The sequence below is a fragment of the Penicillium chrysogenum genome, assembly GCF_028827035.1.
Source record: "Penicillium chrysogenum strain IBT 35668 chromosome Unknown utg000004l_segment0_segment0, whole genome shotgun sequence".
NCBI lineage: Eukaryota > Fungi > Ascomycota > Eurotiomycetes > Eurotiales > Aspergillaceae > Penicillium > Penicillium chrysogenum.
In genome coordinates this window covers 4,783,535-4,803,568 of record NW_026622752.1, presented here as the reverse complement: position 1 = coordinate 4,803,568, position 20,034 = coordinate 4,783,535, and the positions used below count along the sequence as shown (strand labels likewise).

The window sequence follows — 20,034 nt, the reverse complement described above, 5'->3', positions numbered from 1 at the left end:
ACGAGTAAGGAACGAGGGGAAGGGAAGGGGTGGGAATGAAGACAAGAATGGAAGGGCGGTTGGAGGTTTGATCTGGGCCTTGGCGGAGAAAAGCCGTCGCGTCTGTCCTTGTCCCTGACAGTCCCTGACAGTCCCTGAAAGTGGTTTTTTTGTGGAGATAATTTATATGTGCCGAGGTCTTTGTGAACTTCAAAAGTGATTATTCTAATCTTGATTCTCTTCAGATTTTGACTTGAATTATCCACCGGTTTCGAAGTGCTCCTTTCTTTTTTTTTTCGACGCAATTGGCATCATAGGCTTGGCACCACAGAACTAGTACATAGCCCTATAAGCTTGAAGCCATGACAAGACAAGCTTACGCCCAGAATGGCCTACATATTATGTTCTATCTTATAGCCAATATGAATAGGAATTTGATGGAGATATAGAGAAACCTCAATGTGTGATGCGTAGACGGAACTGGGACTGCCACTGCAGGCAACTGTGTATCGCATCGTAAGGTTCCTGCAGGACGCGCGTATGCCACATAGTGACAATTGCTTATTAGTATAACTAACACTCCGTATAAATGACAAGAGATAAGAGATCGCAATGAATCATTTGACTTGAAACCAGCTAGTCCGATCTAAGTACCCGTGGACCCCTAATTTCCCTTCATCTTACTTAGATGACTCTATTATCAGGAGCAATGACGTGACTGACGGTGCTATACAACATAACATAGTATAGCATCACATATCCAACCCAGAGTGTACCTGCACAACTAACTAATTAGTCTGTAATTACCATTAATTATCTCCGCTCGTTCTTGTATTCTGCGTTATTTAATTAAAAATTAGGTGTGAATGTGTGAATAGTGTACAAGTGCGGGTAGGATGAATCCCTGCACTGTAAAGAGCCTCCCTACAGGTCACACGCTTACTATGTTTGTCCTCTGTGTAGGTACCTATACTCCATACCTTTTGCGTAGTCCTGTCCTCGTCAGATCTCAGATCCCAAGAATCATACAGTTTCATCGTCACTCTCCACATCCAGTCAAGGTGGGTACTGATTCATCCATGCCCCACTGTCACCCTCAAGGAAATGAAGATATCTTTCATCTTTAAGACTGGCTTGCGCGCCAGAATGAGTACTATCAATTAAGCAGATTCGGATCCTTGGTGTGACAGACCTTCTACTAATGTGCATCAAAGCCGTTGAGTGATACCCCGCTGACCATCTCCTTAGAGGGCAAGTCCATGGAAGCCAACTTTGAAATTTATTGTCTTATCCAATTGTCTCATCCAATTATCTCATTCTACATACCTTCCGAGGTCCACATTGTTCGAAAAACGTTTAAGGCATTCCAAGGTCCCGAAATACAAAGCAATCATCAGTCATCGCGCACATATCACACAGCTCTCAAAACCCACTAGCAGGTCTACGGCACAATCGAAGTCCTAGCCTTCTCAGGATCATCCCCGAAGTCTTCCTTATTATTGAGACCGCGGTGAGCAGCAACCTCCTGGAGATCCGCATCATGCTCAGCGTCGAAGTTACGACCCAAGCGCTCTGGCCCAGCAATTGTAACCAAAATAACATAGGCAAAGACACAGCCCATGAAGATGCAAATAACCTTACCATACTCGTAGCGGTGGGGAGCTTCTTTAGTCCCAGGCAGCGGGAAGCGTTCACCGATAGTCGATTCAATAGTCGAGCTAGCGGAGGAAACCAGGTTTCCAAGTTGGTAAGCGGTACCGACGGCGAAGGTCCGGATAGGTCCTGGCGATAGCTCCATCAGGTGGATGGGGATGACACCCCATGCACCCTGGACCATGAACTGCTCAAAGTAGGCAGCAGCTATGACATCTTTATTCTCGACGAACGTATAGGGGTAGAGCAGGGCACCGCCGACGATAGAGATGACGATGATAGAGAACCGCCGGCCGAAGATCTGACTAGCCCAGCCGCATAATACGCCACCTGACAAGGCGCCCAGGTTGGCGACGACTTGTGTGACGGTGACTTCGTTCTTCGAGAATTCAAACTGGTTCTCCAGCATTGTAGGATACAGATCTTGAGATCCGTGCGACTAGTCCTCCATGTTAGCTTCTTCTATTCCTTAATAGAAAGCAAAGCACATACCATAAAATTAAACCCAGCCATAAGCAGAACCAGGTATACGAGGATCAGCCAATGGCGCCGCAGTGCAACCTTCCCTTCTGACACGAACGACGCCGCAACGCCTCCGCGCACTTCCTGCCGCGCTTCCTGGCGCCGACGGAAAGTCTCGGTTTCACCTAGGAACAACCGGAAGATAATGATCAAGACTGGTGGACAAGCCGCAAACCAGTACAGCGGTCGCCAGCCATGCGGGGTAGTATCGACAAGAGCTCTGGCGAAAGCCGTGGCTAACAGGTATCCAAAAGCATAACCTTGCTGCAGGAGTCCTGAAATGATACCGCGGGCTTCGGGCGGACAATCCTCTAGTGCGGTAGCAGCCGCATTACCGTACAAGCCACCCATGGCAATTCCGAACAAGGCGCGACAAGCCAGGAACTGTTTATAAGTTTGGCAGAAACCGGCGCCGAGCTCGAGGACCACGAAGAGCAGCTGGTTGACGATGAATGGCCATTTGCGGCCCCATCGATCCGAGGCAATTCCGAAGGTGATGGCGCCGACGGATCGGAGCATCAGCACTAGTGTGATTCCCCATGTGATATCGGTTACGGATTTATCGAATGTCTCAGCAAGCTCGGAGGTAGTTAGCGAGACGGTGAAGAAGTCAAAAGAGTCCCAAGACCAGCCCAGAAATGCGACCTGTTGGGTTGGGCTGGTTAGCCAAGTCTTTTTCTTGTCCGCTAGCCCTACAGGGAGATCGACATACCGTGAAATTAAGCCACTGAGTTCGGTTAAGCAGTGTCAGAGCCTTGAACGGGTTTGGCGCGGGGTTCATCGGAGGCACCAGAGAGGAAATGCGCGTGGAGATGTAGCGGGAGACACTCATATGCTCCTCGACATCCGGCGAGGGTGTCGCCGCATACTGAGGCTTTGCCTCATCCATAACTGCTAAGGATCTTGGAGCCGGTGAATCGGAGAGTAAAAGCCGGATCGTGCCGCAAAGTCCGAAGGAAGGGAAATGAGATAGATCACAAGTCAAAATATGGGGGGTCTTGCGCAGCTCTAAATACTGCGCGGGTCCTCCTCCCCACCTCCATGGTATCCGATTCTAATGGACATCCCGAGGACCGAAAGAATCAAACGAATGACCACAGACGTCTGTGGTCCCGCCGAAAGCAGGGATACGATGCGATCCCATTCGTTTGCCATGCGGGTCAGCAATCTGGAATCGGGGACGGGCACGAATGAGGGTGATCTAAGCTCAGTTGCCGATCATGATACAATTTATGGGGCCCCAGAAAACGACAGTCCCTCGTGGGGAAAAGTTAGAAAAGAAAAACCTTCCAACTCCGGAATGGCACGGTTTTCTGCGGTGAACGGAGGTTGATGCAAGCCACTAAGCTCAGTATGCTTTATGTGAGTAATTTTGTGGAATTATTTGTCTGTTTTACTTCTACGACCTTCTAGATTGGTTTTCATTAGACTTTTCCCAGAACTTTGTATTCTCTTCCAGTACGTGCTTTCGGATGCATCGGATGACTGCATCTGACAGCCGCATCATAGATAGGTATGCAAGTAGCCTCACTTTTGGTTCCATTTCTCAACCCGAAGACATCTTTATGTACTCCAGATTTTCTGCTTAGGCAAAATGCGGGGTGTAGAGTCTAAAATGGAAGGGGAAAAGATCTAGGAGTAGCCCACAGTAGCCGTACTTGTTTAGACTCGTAAGCCGACTCACCCGTGATAGGCCCTCGGATTCGGTTTAGAGCCGGTTTTGCTTAAGGCAAACCCACATACTACCTGGGTAGAGTTTGGGACTTTTTCACCCGGTCTTAAGACAAACATCTACCACATAATCGGTAAATGCACATAAGTAAACGTTTGAACTCGTTAACTTTGAATGATCCGGCCCGTATTTCCTTGGCAGGGCTTCTCTGAAGTAAGACTTTGCCCAGGTGGATAGTCGACTGCCAAGCATTGGAGTGAGGGGGTGACCACATGTTCGGCTTCTCTCCGAACCAAAGTATCCCGGGGATACGGGGTATAGAGTTCGCTTCTACCAGGTATCATCATTCCCTTCACTGGTTCTTCCCCAACCTTCTAAACCTACGACAAGATCCGAGATCGCGAGAGGTTCTTGGCTGCAGTGCCAATAAATGCCATGCTATTGGCAAGAAAGCTTCTTATCACAACGCTCAGACCCGGAGGCTTGCCTACTCTGCATGTAATGAATCCTACTCCACTTTGCGAATTGGTGTCCTTTCCCACTCGGATAGTATATGTCTAGGAGTGTCTACTTCCGCGGAGTACGCCGCTAAATGGGCAAGTCGCCGATTTACGGCTTAGGGTTTGCCGATCTTAATTTTCTTATGGAGTGGCCCGGAGAGTAAAAGATAACGTTGGACATATTTTTTGCTACGTTTTTGACATCGTTTTTGACGGCATTTTTGGGCGTCCTTACGTAGCTGGCGGTGTGACTCAGAAACCGCCACTTCAAGGCCCAGAGTTGGGAATCATGTCCCACGATCCATTCCATCGAAGATGTCCGGGATCCGTTGGCGACAGTCACCGTTCAGGCTCCTTGGCTACACGTCTTCCTTCAGTTCTTGGTGATAGACGGGATACGAAATCCCAAAGTAGTCGTCAAGGCCCATAGAGGCGAGGTGATGATGGTCGTCATGCCGATGACCTGGCAGCACTGTGAACAGCACTTCCTGAGATACGACACGGCCACTCGCATACCAGGAAAGAGCTCTTGGTCTTCCTCAAGTTTGGCGAATAGCCCTTGCCCTAGTCTCGTAAGCGTATGGACTAGGAAAGGTGGTTTTCTCCACACTGCAGGGTATAGTCGCAGGTTTCCTTCGCCTGGTATACCTTTCCTCTGAGGGTGACCGGACGAGAGGTCAAAGATATCTCGGCTTGAAGATTTAAAGGCTATTGGCCACAGTGTGGACACGGGGCAGCTTTGTCGAGCATGCCCAGCACAATATTGCTGATAATGCAGCGCGCAGCCGCTCATTCCGGGCGGATTAGGCGTAGGTAATTGTTTCTTTTTTTGTCAATCGTCTTCTCTATTAGCCATTAGTTCCAGCCTTATAAAAGCATCAAGCCGCTAGAGAAACCCCTGGAAGAATGACTTACGGCAGTGCTAGGGAGCTTCACTATCTCAAGTGGGACTTAGGGCCATGGCTGATGTCTGAGGGATTCCTCGTCTTGGCCGGAAGTTGATCCTTCAACTTCACTAGTTCATCCCCCAGTTGCTGGAACGATGAGTTATTTTAAGTCAAATCTCCATGCGTAAACAGGTACGAACGGTATGCCATGGGCCCGTATCACAACTGGGTCGCCCTGTGGCCAGCGGTGCGGGTACAAGTGGCCGTCCGAGCTGAAATCGGCCGGCCACTTTCCATGCCTGTTTCTGGCGACCACAAGGTTTTGACCGATAACGAGGAGACTAGCGCATCCGACAAGCGGTGATCCGCGGGGTGAGTCACAGCCCAACCGTTTTCGTCGAGCTCTATCTACTGCGTAGACTCGCTTTCTTTAATCGGGCGCTCCGTCGTAAAGCATTGCTGTGGGCATCCACCTGTACCCGCGGCCCCATCGCGATTTCACGTGCCTTGGTAATAATAACATCGGCCGAGGGTGTTGGGCCGGGTTCCTGGCTCGCAAGCTATTCACAAAGTGGCGTCTCTAGGAGAGGCCATTGTGGTTGACGACTTAAGTTGGATGCCGGACCGGAATCGAGATAATCAAACTGTTTGGAGAGTATAGATAAGATAGAAGATTGGGAGATGCTCCGTCTATAGGTTCGTTCGAACCAACTAGAACATTAGGATTGCGATAGACGAGGGTTTTGACTTTGCGCCTAAGCTCGAAGGGCTTGCTTCTGCGTCATAGGGATAGCTAAAGCCGTACGATTCGATGGTATGGATATAGTGTTGGCACTACTATATAGGGTCAAGTGGTGTTTAGGAAGCAGAAGGGAGGGAGTTGTATTAGGAGAAAGGAAACGAGCTCCTACAACTATCTATATAGACGACGAGGGTGGGTACCTAGATCCGTATATAGGTCACCTATATATATGCTCAACACATAGTATAGATAGTCACCGTCTTATGGGAGTACAATTCACTTTGAAAATAATTTTTAAGGTGGGAAAGGTAAAGCATTGGCAATCACAATCACAATCAATTATATATGTCAGGCAAGTAGTCACAGGTAGCAATCAATATACATAAAAGCATGAGAACAGAACCATTCGCGCTTGAAAGGAAAATAATCGAAGGCCAACAAACTTCCCCGTCGTGGATTAACATTAGAAATTGTCAAATTGGAAGGACCATAGCGAATGCATAAGGGACTGGATATACCATGATTATTGCCATTCAAGTAACTCTGATCTATAAATACCAAAGCAGGAATGCTTCTCGGTTCCTTGCAGAGAAGCCCGTCAATAGCGGGGCGACCGTCTTGGCATTGACTGCCTTGGACAAATGCCGAATGCCAAAATACTAGAAAGGCCCACAATCCAACGTAAAAAGACATACTCCCGTACTGATTGGTTATCCAGTTCAGCTGAAAGAAAGGTTAAGCCACATTTCAACAGGGCAAGGAGGCTGTGTCAATCCCAGAACCCCTGAGAGGCGGTGCTCAATTTCCCGCTCAGCCCCGCGAACCCCGCTGACGCCGTGTATTTATTGTGAGGAAAGCCCCAGATCTTACCTTCCTGCCCAACGCATCCTAACTATTGACTATCATCATACCTAACACTTACCCAAGAACCAACTTTTATTCCCCCAGTTATCAACATGTCGTACGGTGGACCCCCGCAGAATCAATACGGCGGTGCGGGTTACTATGACCAGCAAGGTCAACAGTACCCCCCTCAGCAGGGCTATCCCCCTCAACAACAGCAAGGCTACTACCCACCAGAGGTGAGTTTATACACCAAGCACATTACATACCCTTGCACAGAACAGAGTCGCACACGGCTCAAAACTCTCACTCTCCTCTCGTACTCGTACCGCGGACATCCATACTAACTTTTCGCGCTGCAGGGCCAGCAAGCGTACGGTCAGCCCCAATACGGCCAACACCCAGGGCCATATGATCAACAAGGCGGCCAGGGCTACCCAGGGTACGCCCCACAGCACCAGCAGGGTCCGTACCCTCCCCAAGGTGGTCCTGGATACGGACAGCCTCCCCTGGATCGCGGCCACTCGCCCTACCCTCCCCAGCAACAGCAGTACCCGCCAACTGGCGGCGAGAGCTCCTCGTACTATGGTGGTGCACCTCCACACCAGCAAGGACAGCCTGGTCCTGTAGGACCGGAGGGTGAGAGGGGCCTCGGGTCGACGCTGCTTGGTGGCGCGGCAGGTGGGTTCATGGGCAACAAGCTTAGCCATGGCGTGCTTGGTACTGCGGGCGGTGCTGTTTTGGGTGCTGTTGGTGCAAACATGGCATCCAATAAGCTGTGAGTCTTGCCCTTTACACTATTCGTTTTTTTGGTCTTTTGCATTGAGAGGAGACTGACTGTTCATACCCTGGTATAGTGGGAAGAAGCACAAGAAAGACAAGAAGCATAAGAAGGATAAGAAGTACAAGAAAAGGGGCTCGAGCTCCAGCTCCAGCTCTAGCTCGTCTGACAGCGACTGATTTGTCTCGCCTTTTCTGGTGTGATTGGTTACGCTGACTTGTTTTGTCCTTCACATTTGTATACCCCGTCTTGTTCTCTGCTACTTTTCCCATTCTAGTAGCATGTGGTTCGTTTGGGCTTCTCCGTCTTGGGGACTCGAGAGCCTCTAACGCGTTACGTTTATTATGTCCAAATTGTATTCTTAATGAGATGACGGCTCATTCACAAAGTTGAATTATTGAATCATGCAATTATGCCTTGATCGGTGAGATATCCTGGAGTGCTTGTTAGCTTGCATTTTTGCCCGAGAGATAGCCCTTCGTTTCAGTACAGAGAGCACTTGAACATGGGAATGACTAGGGCCATGTGTGGATTTCAAATCGTGTATTATTACATTGTTAATATTTTGTTATCGAGAGGGGTGATCTGCCTCAGTCTTGTCTTCCTTCGCCTGAAGTGACTCCTTGAAAAAGGCATCTGCGTCGATGCTACTGTCAAGATCAAAGGACAGCCGAGGGATTTCCTTTGGTGAATCCCACAAGAAGCGCCACTTTTGCGATATCGGATTCCAGTACTGTCGTGGAACAAGAGCAGACATACGTCTCCATTGACGACGCATAAGCCTGACTGTAATTGTATGCGGCCGACCATTGGCATATTCGGCAAAGGTGGTACCCTTCTCAGGCCCCCTAGCCAGTAACTTGAAGAGCTCGCCACTAGACTCGGTCGGGGAAACCTGGGCCTTTGAGCTTCTTCTTTTGATAGGTTCCCATGGCACAGTCCCCGACATGAGTCCCTCAAGCGTCTGAAGATCCTTCTCTGGTAATGGTGGAAGCAGACTACACAACGTATTGTTGTACCATTGTCGCCGAATATTCTTCTTCCGACAATGTGCTAGTTCTTTGCCCCAGCTGTCTTGCTTGGGGATCAGGGGTTCCAATTGTTTGATCAACGGCCTGACGCGGGCAGCTGTAACCACTGTGTTCTGCATTTGAGACGCTGCGAGGTTCTTCACGATAGCTGGGGGTTCCCAGCCATCACTGAAATCAGCAGGCTGAGAGAGTAGTTCTTTGAGAGCCTTGGAGTCATTGGGAATTTCCGGTGTTAACATCTTTGCCAGCAGCTCATGTCGTCGTCTCCCAGTGCGACCGTACGATAGTAATAACACCTTCTCCAGAGGACGTGAATAGCCTTCGTTTGCTCGCCGCAGAACCGACAATGCATTTCTTGCCGCGTGAACCACCTGAGGACCAGCCTTGGGGGAACGGGAGGAAACAGTTCGATATCGGGAGATGATATGGTTCTTCATGTAGTTGCGAGCGATGGGGTCAGGGAGGTAGGTACATTCGCGCAGCGTAGCGCGAAATAGATGGCGCCATTGTTGAGAGGTTGAGAGATTGTGAACCCAATGCTGAGGTTGTGGTATGGCCATTAGAGATATCTCTTATTTTATTGGAATCTAGAAGATGAAAAAAAGCGAAATCCCAAAGCGGAGAAACGCGAAATCCTTGGCGAAATGCGTGTCACGGGAACTCCGACGCGCCATTTTCGAAGTCTCTCCCAAACCCCGCGAACATTGCCTTGCCTTGCATTGAGCCTCGGATCTTAATATCTCACTTCCTGCTTGACAACCCGTTTGGCTTTGTGGCTTTGAATGCTATTTGGCCTGGCCTACGGTTTCCCTCCAGAGGGTTAGCCACGCGCCTCCTTGAGCTCGCGTCATTCCAATCGGCATTCGGTATCTCTCCCCTTGCTATGTACTTCTACCCCATCATTACCCGATTTGTAGGCTGACATATCCTAGGAGGTCCAGCATGTCATACTCACAGGGCAGTACAGGGTCGAATGGAATGGCCTACAACATGTTGAATGCTTCGCAATCCCTCTCCTCCACCCCTCGCGCAACTCCGCCCCCGAAAGGACCTCAGATGTCCTCTTTCGGTTACCCCAACGGACTCCCTCGAAGTAGCTTTGGTGGGTACGACGGAGCCAATGACTATGGGTCGGTGGTGTCATATCAAGACGAGTACAAACCTCAGATTTACCGAGTGCGTTGTCTTTATCCACACCCACAGAGCATGCCACTAACGAGGCTAAAATAGGCCGTTTACTCTAATGTCGCTGTCTATGAGATGGAAGTGAACGGTGTCGCTGTGATGAAACGTCGATCCGACTCTTGGTTGAACGCCACGCAAATTTTGAAAGTCGCTGGTGTTGTGAAAGCGAGACGAACGAAAACCCTCGAGAAAGAAATTGCGGCCGGTGAACACGAGAAGGTACAAGGCGGTTACGGAAAATACCAGGGGACGTGGGTTAACTACCAACGAGGTGTTGAACTCTGTAGAGAGTACCACGTTGAAGAATCGCTCCGGCCATTGCTGGAGTACGATATGAGCCCTGACGGTTCCGGAGCTCCTGCCCAAGGATCGACGATAGATACACCCACCAAAGAACAAGCAATGGCCGCGCAGCGCAAGCGCCTTTACAACAGCGGGGAGAATCGAAGCGCTTCACAGCCACAGCAGGGCACATTCTTCCAAAATATCTCGCGAACGGCCGCTACCGCGGTCAATGCCCTCAGCAAAGCGCGTTTCGACTCGCCCAGCTCTAACAGTCGTCGGCCCAGCATGGCCCGCAAGCCATCACAGCAGATGAGCAGCCAGGAATCTGGACTTGCGTTCAGCAGCCAGCAGAGCATGTACAGCATGTCCGACAGCGGGTTTGGCAGCTTGCAAAATCGGTATCAGGTGCAAGATGACAACGATGACATTGCGGAACCTCCCCGCAAACGCATGCGCTCCGCTTCGCACCAAGGCCCATCTATCGGTCTTACTCGAGAACCGTCCAATCTGTCCATGCACGAACCTACACCCACAGAACCTAACGACTCCTTTTATCAAGACATGGATCTTCCTCCCCCTCCTATTGATGATGGCTCGAAACGTGGCGTCGAGTCCTTGGCGCCAGCTTCTACTCCTGAGAGATTCCAAAAGATGAAGCTCATTATGACATTGTTCCTCGACAAACGAACAAAGGATTTCACGGATCACCCGGCTTTGTTGCAGTTGACCGGAGATGATCTTGAAATTCCCCTTGATGAGTACCGAAACAATGCTCTGCACTGGGCTGCGATGCTCGCCCGCATGCCATTGCTCAATGCGCTGGTAGCCAAGGGTGTAAGTATATCGCGAGTCAACGGTGCCGGAGAAACGGCCCTGCAAAAGTCCGTGGGCACTAGGAACAACCTCGACTATCGGAGCTTCCCGCGTTTGCTGCAGGTGTTAGCCCCTACCATTGACATGGTCGATTACAGCGGACGTACCATCCTGCACCATATCGCCATGATGGCTGCTACTGGTGGGGGCGGACATGTCTCCGCAAAGCACTATCTAGAAGCTCTTCTCGAGTTCATCGTACGTCATGGCGGTATTGCCCCGAGTGCGAATGGAGGCCATGCAAACGGGAACACTAACGGAGAAGTCATTTCTTTGGGGCGATTCATCTCCGAGATTGTCAATCTTCGCGATGATCAGGGCGATACGGCCCTTAATCTGGCAGGACGTGCGCGCTCGGTCCTTGTCCCGCAGCTCCTGGAAGTGGGTGCCGATCCTCACATTCCAAACCATACTGGCCTCCGTCCTGCAGACTACGGAGTGGGTGTAGATATGGTCGACGGAAACTCCCAATCCCAACAACCGGCCAATCGGAGTGACACATTCATTGATCAATTGGCGAAGTCGAAGAAAGAAATTCTTGATGGTAAGTGCCTCTTCCCGCCGATGATCTTTATTTTGGCTCACGTGAAATCTAGCGGCAATGTCTCAAATCAGCGGGATGGTCGAGGAAACACTTGGGGGAATTGACCGAGAGTTAGCTGCGAACTTGACACAAAAACAAGAAAGTTTCGATCACTGGCATTCGAAGATCCGTGAATCTGCCAAAGCTCGACAGATCGAACAGAAGCAATATGATGACCTCAGACGCAAGGGTTCAGACCGCGTGGAGCTAGACCGGCGCATCAAGAATCTTGAACGGTCATCCGAGGGTCTATTAGTCACAGTTCAAAACACACCAGGATTGGACGCAACCAGAAAGGTTGTTGTGGGTGATGCTGACAGAGATGCCGGTGTTGATGTGGCGACATTTGATGCCCTATTCCCGGAAGGTTTCGACCCAGCATCCGGGTTCTCAGAACAGCAAGTCGGCTTCCTTGCTTCACTGCCAGCAACGGATCTGCTTAGGCGCCAAGCCCAATGCTACAAAGAATTTAATGGAGGGATACTAGCTGAAGTCGATAGCCTAAAAGCGAAGAACGCAGTTCTTGGCCAGAACTACCGACGCATGGTGATGGCATGCACTGGCTGGACGGCAGAGCAAGTCGATGAAGCCGCGGAGGGGCTCACGCAATGTGTCAAGGAACTGAATGACAATCCCGTCCCCGAGGATGAAGCCATTGAGATCCTTATGCGGGATCGCGGGCAGGACTGGTAGTTCAATCTGTTCTTGCATTATTCTCTGAGCGTTTAGGCGGCTTTTCTGGACGGCGTTGCTTCACTTGAATACAAATACCCTGGTGGCATGCATCCATGCCCGTTGGCACATGTCTTGTTATTTATGACAAATGCAATTCTTGTACGATTGATTATATTCCTTGGCTGCATATACGTGTAGGCTAAATGTTGCGACATTAGCCGAGTTGGCTGCTGGGGTTGGTGGCTTCAAGCCACGTTCTAGCTGCCGAGACATTTAGCCCATCCCCCGCGTTTTTCTTTGCTGGACTTTCGGATAAATAGCCTGCTGCGGAGAGGTACTTATAGCCATGGGTAGCACCTCCTGTTGGCCTCTATAGACATCATTGTAGCTTGTAACAATTCCCATTACATTACTGAATCAACAACATGGCCACCGGCTTCCTGCGCGTGAAGGGCGATACTATCGTCGATGGGAACGGAGAGGGCGTTGTGATGAGAGGAGCTGCTCTGGGAGGATGGATGAAGTATGCAGATGATCAAATTTTGTGTTATTCCCCTGTTTCCAAACTGACATATCATCTTGAAGTATGGAGAACTTCATCACAGGCTTCGCAGGCCACGAAGCCCAGCACCGCGCAGCCATGCGCCGAGTCCTAGGACAAGAGAAATACGAATTCTTCTTCGACAAATGGCTCGAGTACTTCTTCACTGAGGCGGACGCCAAATTCTTCGCCGAGCTAGGACTGAACTGTCTGCGTCTGCCTTTCAACTACCGGCACTTCGAGGACGATATGAATCCCCGCGTGCTAAAGGAATCTGGCTTCAAGCATTTGGACCGAGTCGTTGACCTGGTCAGTATTCCTCATACCGCTACATGGAGTCCGTGGTACGAGCAAATGGACTAATCACACCGTATAGTGCGCAGCACACGGGATCTATACCATCCTAGACATGCATGCCGTCCCTGGTGGTCAGAATCCAGACTGGCACTCCGACAATCCTACCAGCTATGCTGCTTTCTGGGATTACAAGGACCACCAAGACCGGACTATTTGGCTCTGGGAGCAGATCGCCGCCAGGTACAGAAGCAATCCTTGGGTTGCTGGATACAACCCCCTCAACGAACCTTGCGATCCTGAGCATGTTCGGCTCCCCGCATTCTATGCTCGTGTTGAGAAGGCAATTCGCAAGATCGACCCGGACCATATCCTGTGGCTAGATGGGAACACTTTTGCGATGGAGTGGAAGGGGTTTGACGAGGTGTTGCCAAACAGCGTGTATGCCATGCATGATTACTCGGTGAGTTTCGCATTCCTTTCCGAGCCTGTGGGATCAAACATCGGGTGTAGCGTTCTAACACCATCTATCTCTAGTCAATGGGTTTCCCTACAGGCGATCGCTACAAAGGTACAGCAGAGCAAAAGGAGCACCTTGAACGCGGGTACTTGCGCAAAGCGCAGTTCATGAGCGAGAACAAGACCCCCGTCTGGAACGGGGAGTTCGGGCCCGTCTATGCAGACAAGGTATTCGACGTTGATGCCGAGACTGTTAACCAGGAGCGGTATAACCTCCTTGGTGATCAGCTGCGTATCTACGATAAGTATAACATCAGCTGGTCGATCTGGCTTTACAAGGACATTGGTCTGCAGGGTATGATCTATACGGATCCCGAGAGCAAGTGGAACAAGACGCTCGAGCCTTTCTTGAAGAAGAAGAGGGACTTCTGGCTGGATAAATGGGGTCGTCGGCCTAAGTCTGAACCTGAGGAGGCTGTGAAGCCTTTGCTTGAGTGGATTGACCGAGTTAGCCCAACTGCGAAGAATACTTATCCCACGTCGTGGAATACGGAGTTGCATGTCATGCGGAATGTGTTTTACACTTTCTTGGCGGCATCGTTTGTGGATGAATTCGCTGAATTATTCCGAGGAAGCAGTGAGAAGGACTTGGAAGAGTTGGCTAGGAGTTTCCACTTTGACGGTTGTATGCAGCGAGAGGGCTTGAATCGTATACTCAAGGACCACGCACATTCGTCACTTTGAGTGCAAGCAAGAGTTAGTTTAATATAGCTCATCACAACAAATTGGACATTGATTCAGGTGCCCTAGAGGGAAGAGAGAGGTCAGGTTAATAATAGATGCGATGCTCTATAAGCAGAGTGTGGCAATAATTTCCGTTCCTGGCGATATCCTGGTCTCGATCTAAATACCACGCACTTGTGTTATCCGCACATTATCGATAAGCCAGAAAAATCGAAAAAGATCGCGGGGCACATTCTCGACTCCAAGATCATTAAAGGTTACTGGAGGGATTTGACATGGCTGAATCCTCTGCGTATCCGTCCAATCTGGACAGTATCTTTGATGCCGCGTCGCCTCTCAAAGACCGCATTGATCCAATCCGATTGACATCCGACAACATCCTCCCGATCCTCAACCTGCCCCTCACTCACAACGTGCTGGGTCGCGATGCCTCAGACGAGTCCCTAGCTCAGGTTGCAAGCGGCGAGATCTCATATACTACTTTCGTCGCCGATCAGGCCCGCGCTGCCCTGCAGTCTACCGATGACTTGACCACGGAACAAAAACAGTCGCAAATCCTGCACATCGGCCTAGCAGCCTTGTTCAGCTTCCTACAATCCAACGTCACCGGTCCTCCCCTCGAATTCAACTCAGCCGAAACTGTGTTGCCCTCTATTCTGCGAACCGACCCCGCAACACTCAAAGCGGTGCGGGCAAAGATCATTCGTGACCTAACCCTTGACGGAGAAGCTGCCTACAAGCTCACACCTAACCCGGAGTTGTTCGCTGTTGCCAAGGCTCTGCTGGCCGATGCGAGCAGTGATGGACCGCTTGTGGCAAAGACCGCACGTGTGCGCACCAACTTCCTGCACCAAAAAATGCTTTCGGAGGTCACGAGTACCCTCCAGGATGTGATCTACAAGGATCTTGAGATCCTGGACAAGGCTGAGTTGAACTCAGACCAGAGGAGTCGGTTCCTGCTGGAAAGGGCCATTATCCACACACACCACGGTTTCGATGCCAAGGCACGGGAAGATATCGATCAGGCGGCCAAGGTGCGGAGGTTCGAGTTTGCGCTGACCGGAAAGATGGGCAAGCGGACAAAATTCCAAGACCGCGATATCAGTCAGCTGGTCGTTTTGGCTAAGAGTGCCGATGAGACATCACAATCCTCGGAGCCTTCTGGCCCTAAGAACCTAAACTTGGACGACGATACCCTTCTCGAGGCCATCTCTTTCTCCGACCAAAAGCCTGACGAACAATCATTGGCAATTCAAGATAAGGTGCCTGAATCTTTGAGTGCTATCGATGCCAACAATCAACCCATCCTCAATCCCGTTGACTCTGCTCTCCTACTCGCATTAGCATCTGCGATTACTAACACCTCCCCTGAAAACGGCCTCACCCGAGAGGAAACAAACCCCTACGCTACTCGAGTCCTCGATGGCGGCAGCTCCAACTGGCAGATCTATACCCAGGCACTCCTAGTCCGCAGTCGAGTAGAGGGCTACCGTTCCCGTACTGTTGAAAGAGCCGTGCTGCAGATGCAGGCTTTGGTGGATCAGGTTATTGCGGATACCGCAACTAGCGACGACGCCGCTCAGACTGAATCAGGCGACCCCACAACTTTCCTGCCGCGTCCTGAGCAGTCTGAGTCTGCCCCGGCCGCTGATCGACTCGAGCACATCTGGATCCTAAACTTCTCAACACGCTGGAGCCTCGAGGCCGAGCTTGCCAAGCGCTGGGTTGATCTCGGTGGTCTGCGCACCGCACTCGAGATCTACGAGAGACTACACATGTGGGCTGAGGCGGCGCTCTGCTACGCCGCCACCGAGCGCGAAGGCAAGGCGAAGAACATCATCCGCCGCCAACTTTACCAAGCCACTGGCCCTGATGAAAATGATGAAAATGAGAAATTCGACGGACCAGAGAGGTCACCACTACCAGCAGATGCCCCACGCCTGCTCTGTATCTTGGGAGATATCGACAAGGACGAACAGATGTACGAGCGTGCCTGGGAGGTCTCCGGAGAAAGATACGCCCGCGCCCAGCGCTCCCTAGCCCGCCACTACCTCACCTCCACACCACCACAACTAGAAAATGCCGAGATAGCCTACAAGAAGAGTTTGCACATCAACCGCCTGAACCAGGGCGCATGGTTCGCTCTCGGCTGCGTGCAGCTCGAGCTCCAGAAATGGCAAGAAGCAACCGACACATTCACCCGCACCGTCCAACTCGACGATACCGACGGCCAAGCCTGGAGTAACCTTGCCGCGGCGATGTTGCGCATGCCCGACCCAGAGCCGGCCCCAGAGGTCATCGACGAGTCCACCGGTGAGGTCTCCACCGCCGAAGTCGACCCGCACAAGCGCAAGCGCGAGGCTCTATCAGCTCTCCAGCGCGCAGCGCAACTCAAGGGCACTGACGCCCGCATTTGGGATAACGTCCTGACAGTCGCGGCGTCCATCCCACCGCCGGCAACGCCATTCCGCGATGTGATTACCGCGCAGAAGCGCATTATTGAGCTCCTGGGCGCGAAGAACGGCGAAAAGTGCGTTGACGTGGCAATCCTGGCCATGCTCGTTGACTTCCTGAACGTGGCGTTCGAGTACGAGGAGTTGCTTATTCGCTCTGACGATCCATCCGAAGCTCCCATTGTTCGCACCGGTACCGTTCCCGGTCAGATCATCTCGCTGGTTGATCAGCATGTCGTCCCGCTTATCACGCACTCTTCGGTGCTGTGGCAGATTGTTGCTCGCGTTGAAGTCTTCCGTGGCCGGCCGTCTAAGGCGTTCGAGGCCCACGAGAAGGCGTGGCGCGCTACTATTGCCGCTAATGCTCAGGGTGCTTTCCAGATGGGTGATGAGAAGCCTTGGCTTGAGGTCGTGCGGGCTACGGAGAAGCTTGTGAGGGATGGATATGCTAAGTTTGGTCCTATGGATCGTGAAGATCAGAAGGTGGAGGGTGACGAAGAGGCCGAGCTTGTTGCCAAGGATTGGCGATTTAAGTCTCGCAGTGCTGTGAGAGGAATCATGGGCAAGGGCAAGGAATTCTGGGATGGAACGGAAGGCTGGGAACGCTTGAAGGAGCTGCAGTCCGAGGTTACGGGCAATTAGTACATACAACCATTGATGCTGTTTATGAATCATAGAGTGGCTCGCTCACCTGGTGCAAATGTTTACAAATTCGATGATATTGAGCATTACGATTTCCTCTAGATGGCAAATAAAGACAATCCCTTCTATATGTATTCTATACTAAGCACAAAAGGGGATGGATTTGACTAGGAATTTCTTCCTGCCGAACCATGTACGGGAGGCTATTGAGTGTACTGAATATTGATGAATATGTGAGGCTGGAACCGGTCTGAGAATGATGTTGGATATTCTGTTGTCCTCATCGGGGGCAGGCTTGGGTTCTCGCCACTAGGATTTGCTTATACCCCTACGTGCCTTTAGTCTGTTTCATATCAAAGTTCGATGAAGCTGCGTCATTACCTTCAAAATGTTCGGTGTTTGCTCAAGGTTTCCGTTGTACCCAGCAAGTGAGAGCAGTGGTGTATTCAGTAATATGAAAGATGAGAGAAGAACAGGCGGGAAGACGGGGAACGAAGAGACGCTAAGACATGCAAGGGCCATCAAGTTCACATTATCCAAACCCAATGTTGATCGATGAATTGAGGCGTCCATAACCGCGCAACTAGAGTCATAGTCTCGTGTGAATCATTTTGATTCCAACTTCCTCTTCACCATCCCACAGAAGCTCTCGAACAAAACGGTATCTGTCCCCTGCGCCCAGCGTACTAAAACCTTCACCTCCTTCTCCTCCGGTTTCTGACCCCGGACTAGCCGTATCTGCAGACGTACTCCCAGCGCCACCTGGTCTGGAATCACCTTCAATCTAGCCGCATGCTCCTCACCGGCAAGTTTCATCTTCCGACGGGCGGATCTCGACCACACATTCTCAGCAGCGAATCCCGTCCCCGCAGAACGCGCCTGATCCCACGTCCAGAACCAAGGCAGCGAGCTAAGTTCTGCATTTATGGTAGCAGTGGCTGTGTCGATAGATGTACCAGGTGGTAGCGTGAATGTGTAATCAGCAGGGAAAGGCAAGAGACTCTTCGGGCAGCCGGGTATTCCACGTGCAATATTCTAGACTAGCGGTTAGACTGGCACGCACAAAGCACAAGTGCCGAGTAAAAGTTGGTTAGGCGTGACTTACCATGGCAGGCCTTCTGTCCCTCCATGACCACGCCACCGCCCAGCGCTTCGTCTTGCTTCCCTGTTCGAACTCGGTCACTGCGAAATTGGTGATGCCGTGCTTGATCAGCATTTCCACCAGTGCGTTGATACTGCTCAATTTGCCGAGCATGGATGTGTACCACTGGACCCGGTCGCGCAGCTGGAGACTCTCGTCGATCATTCGCTTCACGAAAGCTACTTCTCCGCCGCTGGTCACCATTTCTACTTCGGCGCCGGTGCAGGTCTTCAAATAGGTTAGTACGATACAGTATGTAAGTGACACGCGGTGGTGTATGGTAGTTTGGATTAGGGAAGTGAAGAACTAGTGACACTCACCGAGTAGGGCTCTCGCTCTTTCTGTTCAGCGGATTGCTTCAGCTCGTTGGGCGAGGTGTAAAACGGTGGGTTGCACATGGTGAAGTCAAGGCTAGTGGAGAGTTAGGTAAGATTCTAGCAGGACTTGAATCTGTGCAGACTCACTTTTGGCAGCCCAGCTTTTCTAGCGGGATGAGCGGCCCGTTAGGGTCGGAATGTACGATCCGAATCCGAGATTCGAGATTGTTCAGGGCCACATTATGCTGGGAGGTGCGAATATTGTTTGAGTCGATATCTGTCGGGTTGATCAGTGGGTGCTGAAGATCCTCGGATTCAAAGACGTACCTGAAGCTACGAAGTTCCACCGTGGCCGCGTCGCGCAACCCAGCAGGGGGTATATACCGATGCATCCCGTTCCGCTTCACCGTGTCAGACGTGATTCAGATATTGGAGGGAGTCATTACGTACATGTCGAGACCAACGACCTCCCGGTCTCGATCATATCCTTCGTGCAGACCTTCAGCTGTGGAGTCGAGGAGGTCTTGCAGCCAGAGGATGTAATTGAGTCTATCCAGATGTCAAATACGTGCGGGCATAGTCCAAGCCGTCATTCGGACACACCTATTTGGTACCTGGGAATCAAGTCAATACATCTGCATTGAAAATTTTCAGCATCTGCGTACCGGTGGACATAGTCGATCCTCAGGGATATCAACTTTCAGGTGAAAATCTTGTTGCAGGAGGGTGGTGGTAAGTTGTCTGCGTGATGCAGATCAGATCCACTCTCGGAATGTCAGATATTAGGGTCCTCTGACTTACCGGACGGCGGCTGGATCAGTAAAGTCCAGCTGGCCGTTTGGTTTCAAGCTATATACCATCAGTGCCAGTCTTCCTGCCAGAGCAGACGCCGTTTCACATACTGCTTGGCGAAGTCGCGCGATTGCAACGCCAAGGCTGCAAAATCGATGTCATTTTTGTAGAGGCTTCGGGCAGACTCCATGGCCAAGACTGCGTTATTCTGTGGAAATGTTAAATGTATTTGAGATTAGAGATAATGTGCAGAATTGCGATGTTGTCAGTCACGAAGAAAGCGAAGTCCGCGTCGCGTGAGGGAAGCTGATGTTGGGAAGCAGGTACGGTGGCTAAAACCGGCCAGTGGAACTTTTACTGTGTTGGTGTTGGCAGAAAACCGCATGGAGCTTCCATTGATACATGGCCTACATCAATGTATTGGGGTTCAAGCCTAATTA

The 20,034-nt window shown here is 51.0% G+C and overlaps 7 protein-coding genes across 7 annotated transcripts; 4 read left to right on the top strand and 3 right to left on the bottom strand.

Moving 5' to 3' along the window:
- Positions 1–1,420: 1,420 nt before the first annotated feature.
- N7489_007779 (sugar transporter family protein) lies at positions 1,421–3,043 on the bottom strand (the record flags this gene model as incomplete). The annotated part of the gene is made up of 3 exons (XM_056713529.1): positions 1,421–2,071; positions 2,125–2,799; positions 2,867–3,043. The coding sequence occupies 3 exons, from the start codon at positions 3,041–3,043 to the stop codon at positions 1,421–1,423; spliced, it is 1,503 nt and encodes a 500-aa protein (XP_056567244.1).
- A 3,868-nt stretch (positions 3,044–6,911) lies between these two features.
- On the top strand, positions 6,912–7,758 carry N7489_007778 (putative glutamine-serine rich protein MS8; the record flags this gene model as incomplete). The annotated part of the gene is made up of 3 exons (XM_056713528.1): positions 6,912–7,037; positions 7,161–7,576; positions 7,656–7,758. 3 exons carry the CDS (start codon positions 6,912–6,914, stop codon positions 7,756–7,758), a joined length of 645 nt encoding a protein of 214 aa, XP_056567243.1.
- A 389-nt stretch (positions 7,759–8,147) lies between these two features.
- On the bottom strand, positions 8,148–9,170 carry N7489_007777 (uncharacterized protein; the record flags this gene model as incomplete). Its single annotated transcript, XM_056713527.1, has 1 exon — positions 8,148–9,170. One exon carries the CDS (start codon positions 9,168–9,170, stop codon positions 8,148–8,150), a length of 1,023 nt encoding a protein of 340 aa, XP_056567242.1.
- Positions 9,171–9,552: 382 nt separating this feature from the next.
- On the top strand, positions 9,553–12,229 carry N7489_007776 (putative APSES transcription factor (MbpA); the record flags this gene model as incomplete). The annotated part of the gene is made up of 3 exons (XM_056713526.1): positions 9,553–9,786; positions 9,841–11,497; positions 11,550–12,229. The coding sequence occupies 3 exons, from the start codon at positions 9,553–9,555 to the stop codon at positions 12,227–12,229; spliced, it is 2,571 nt and encodes an 856-aa protein (XP_056567241.1).
- Positions 12,230–12,636: 407 nt separating this feature from the next.
- N7489_007775 (glycoside hydrolase family 5 protein) lies at positions 12,637–14,249 on the top strand (the record flags this gene model as incomplete). The annotated part of the gene is made up of 4 exons (XM_056713525.1): positions 12,637–12,734; positions 12,797–13,061; positions 13,129–13,509; positions 13,584–14,249. The coding sequence occupies 4 exons, from the start codon at positions 12,637–12,639 to the stop codon at positions 14,247–14,249; spliced, it is 1,410 nt and encodes a 469-aa protein (XP_056567240.1).
- Positions 14,250–14,524: 275 nt separating this feature from the next.
- N7489_007774 (tetratricopeptide repeat protein) lies at positions 14,525–17,344 on the top strand (the record flags this gene model as incomplete). The annotated part of the gene is made up of 1 exon (XM_056713524.1): positions 14,525–17,344. One exon carries the CDS (start codon positions 14,525–14,527, stop codon positions 17,342–17,344), a length of 2,820 nt encoding a protein of 939 aa, XP_056567239.1.
- Positions 17,345–17,950: 606 nt separating this feature from the next.
- Positions 17,951–19,802, bottom strand: N7489_007773 (DUF890 domain protein; the record flags this gene model as incomplete). Its single annotated transcript, XM_056713523.1, is given in 10 exon segments — positions 17,951–18,379; positions 18,450–18,713; positions 18,806–18,896; positions 18,950–19,079; positions 19,130–19,203; positions 19,253–19,351; positions 19,371–19,405; positions 19,468–19,543; positions 19,604–19,651; positions 19,705–19,802. Coding segments are annotated over 10 exon segments (1,344 nt in total), but the record flags the coding sequence as incomplete, so codon positions are not given.
- Between the last annotated feature and the right edge of the window lie 232 nt (positions 19,803–20,034).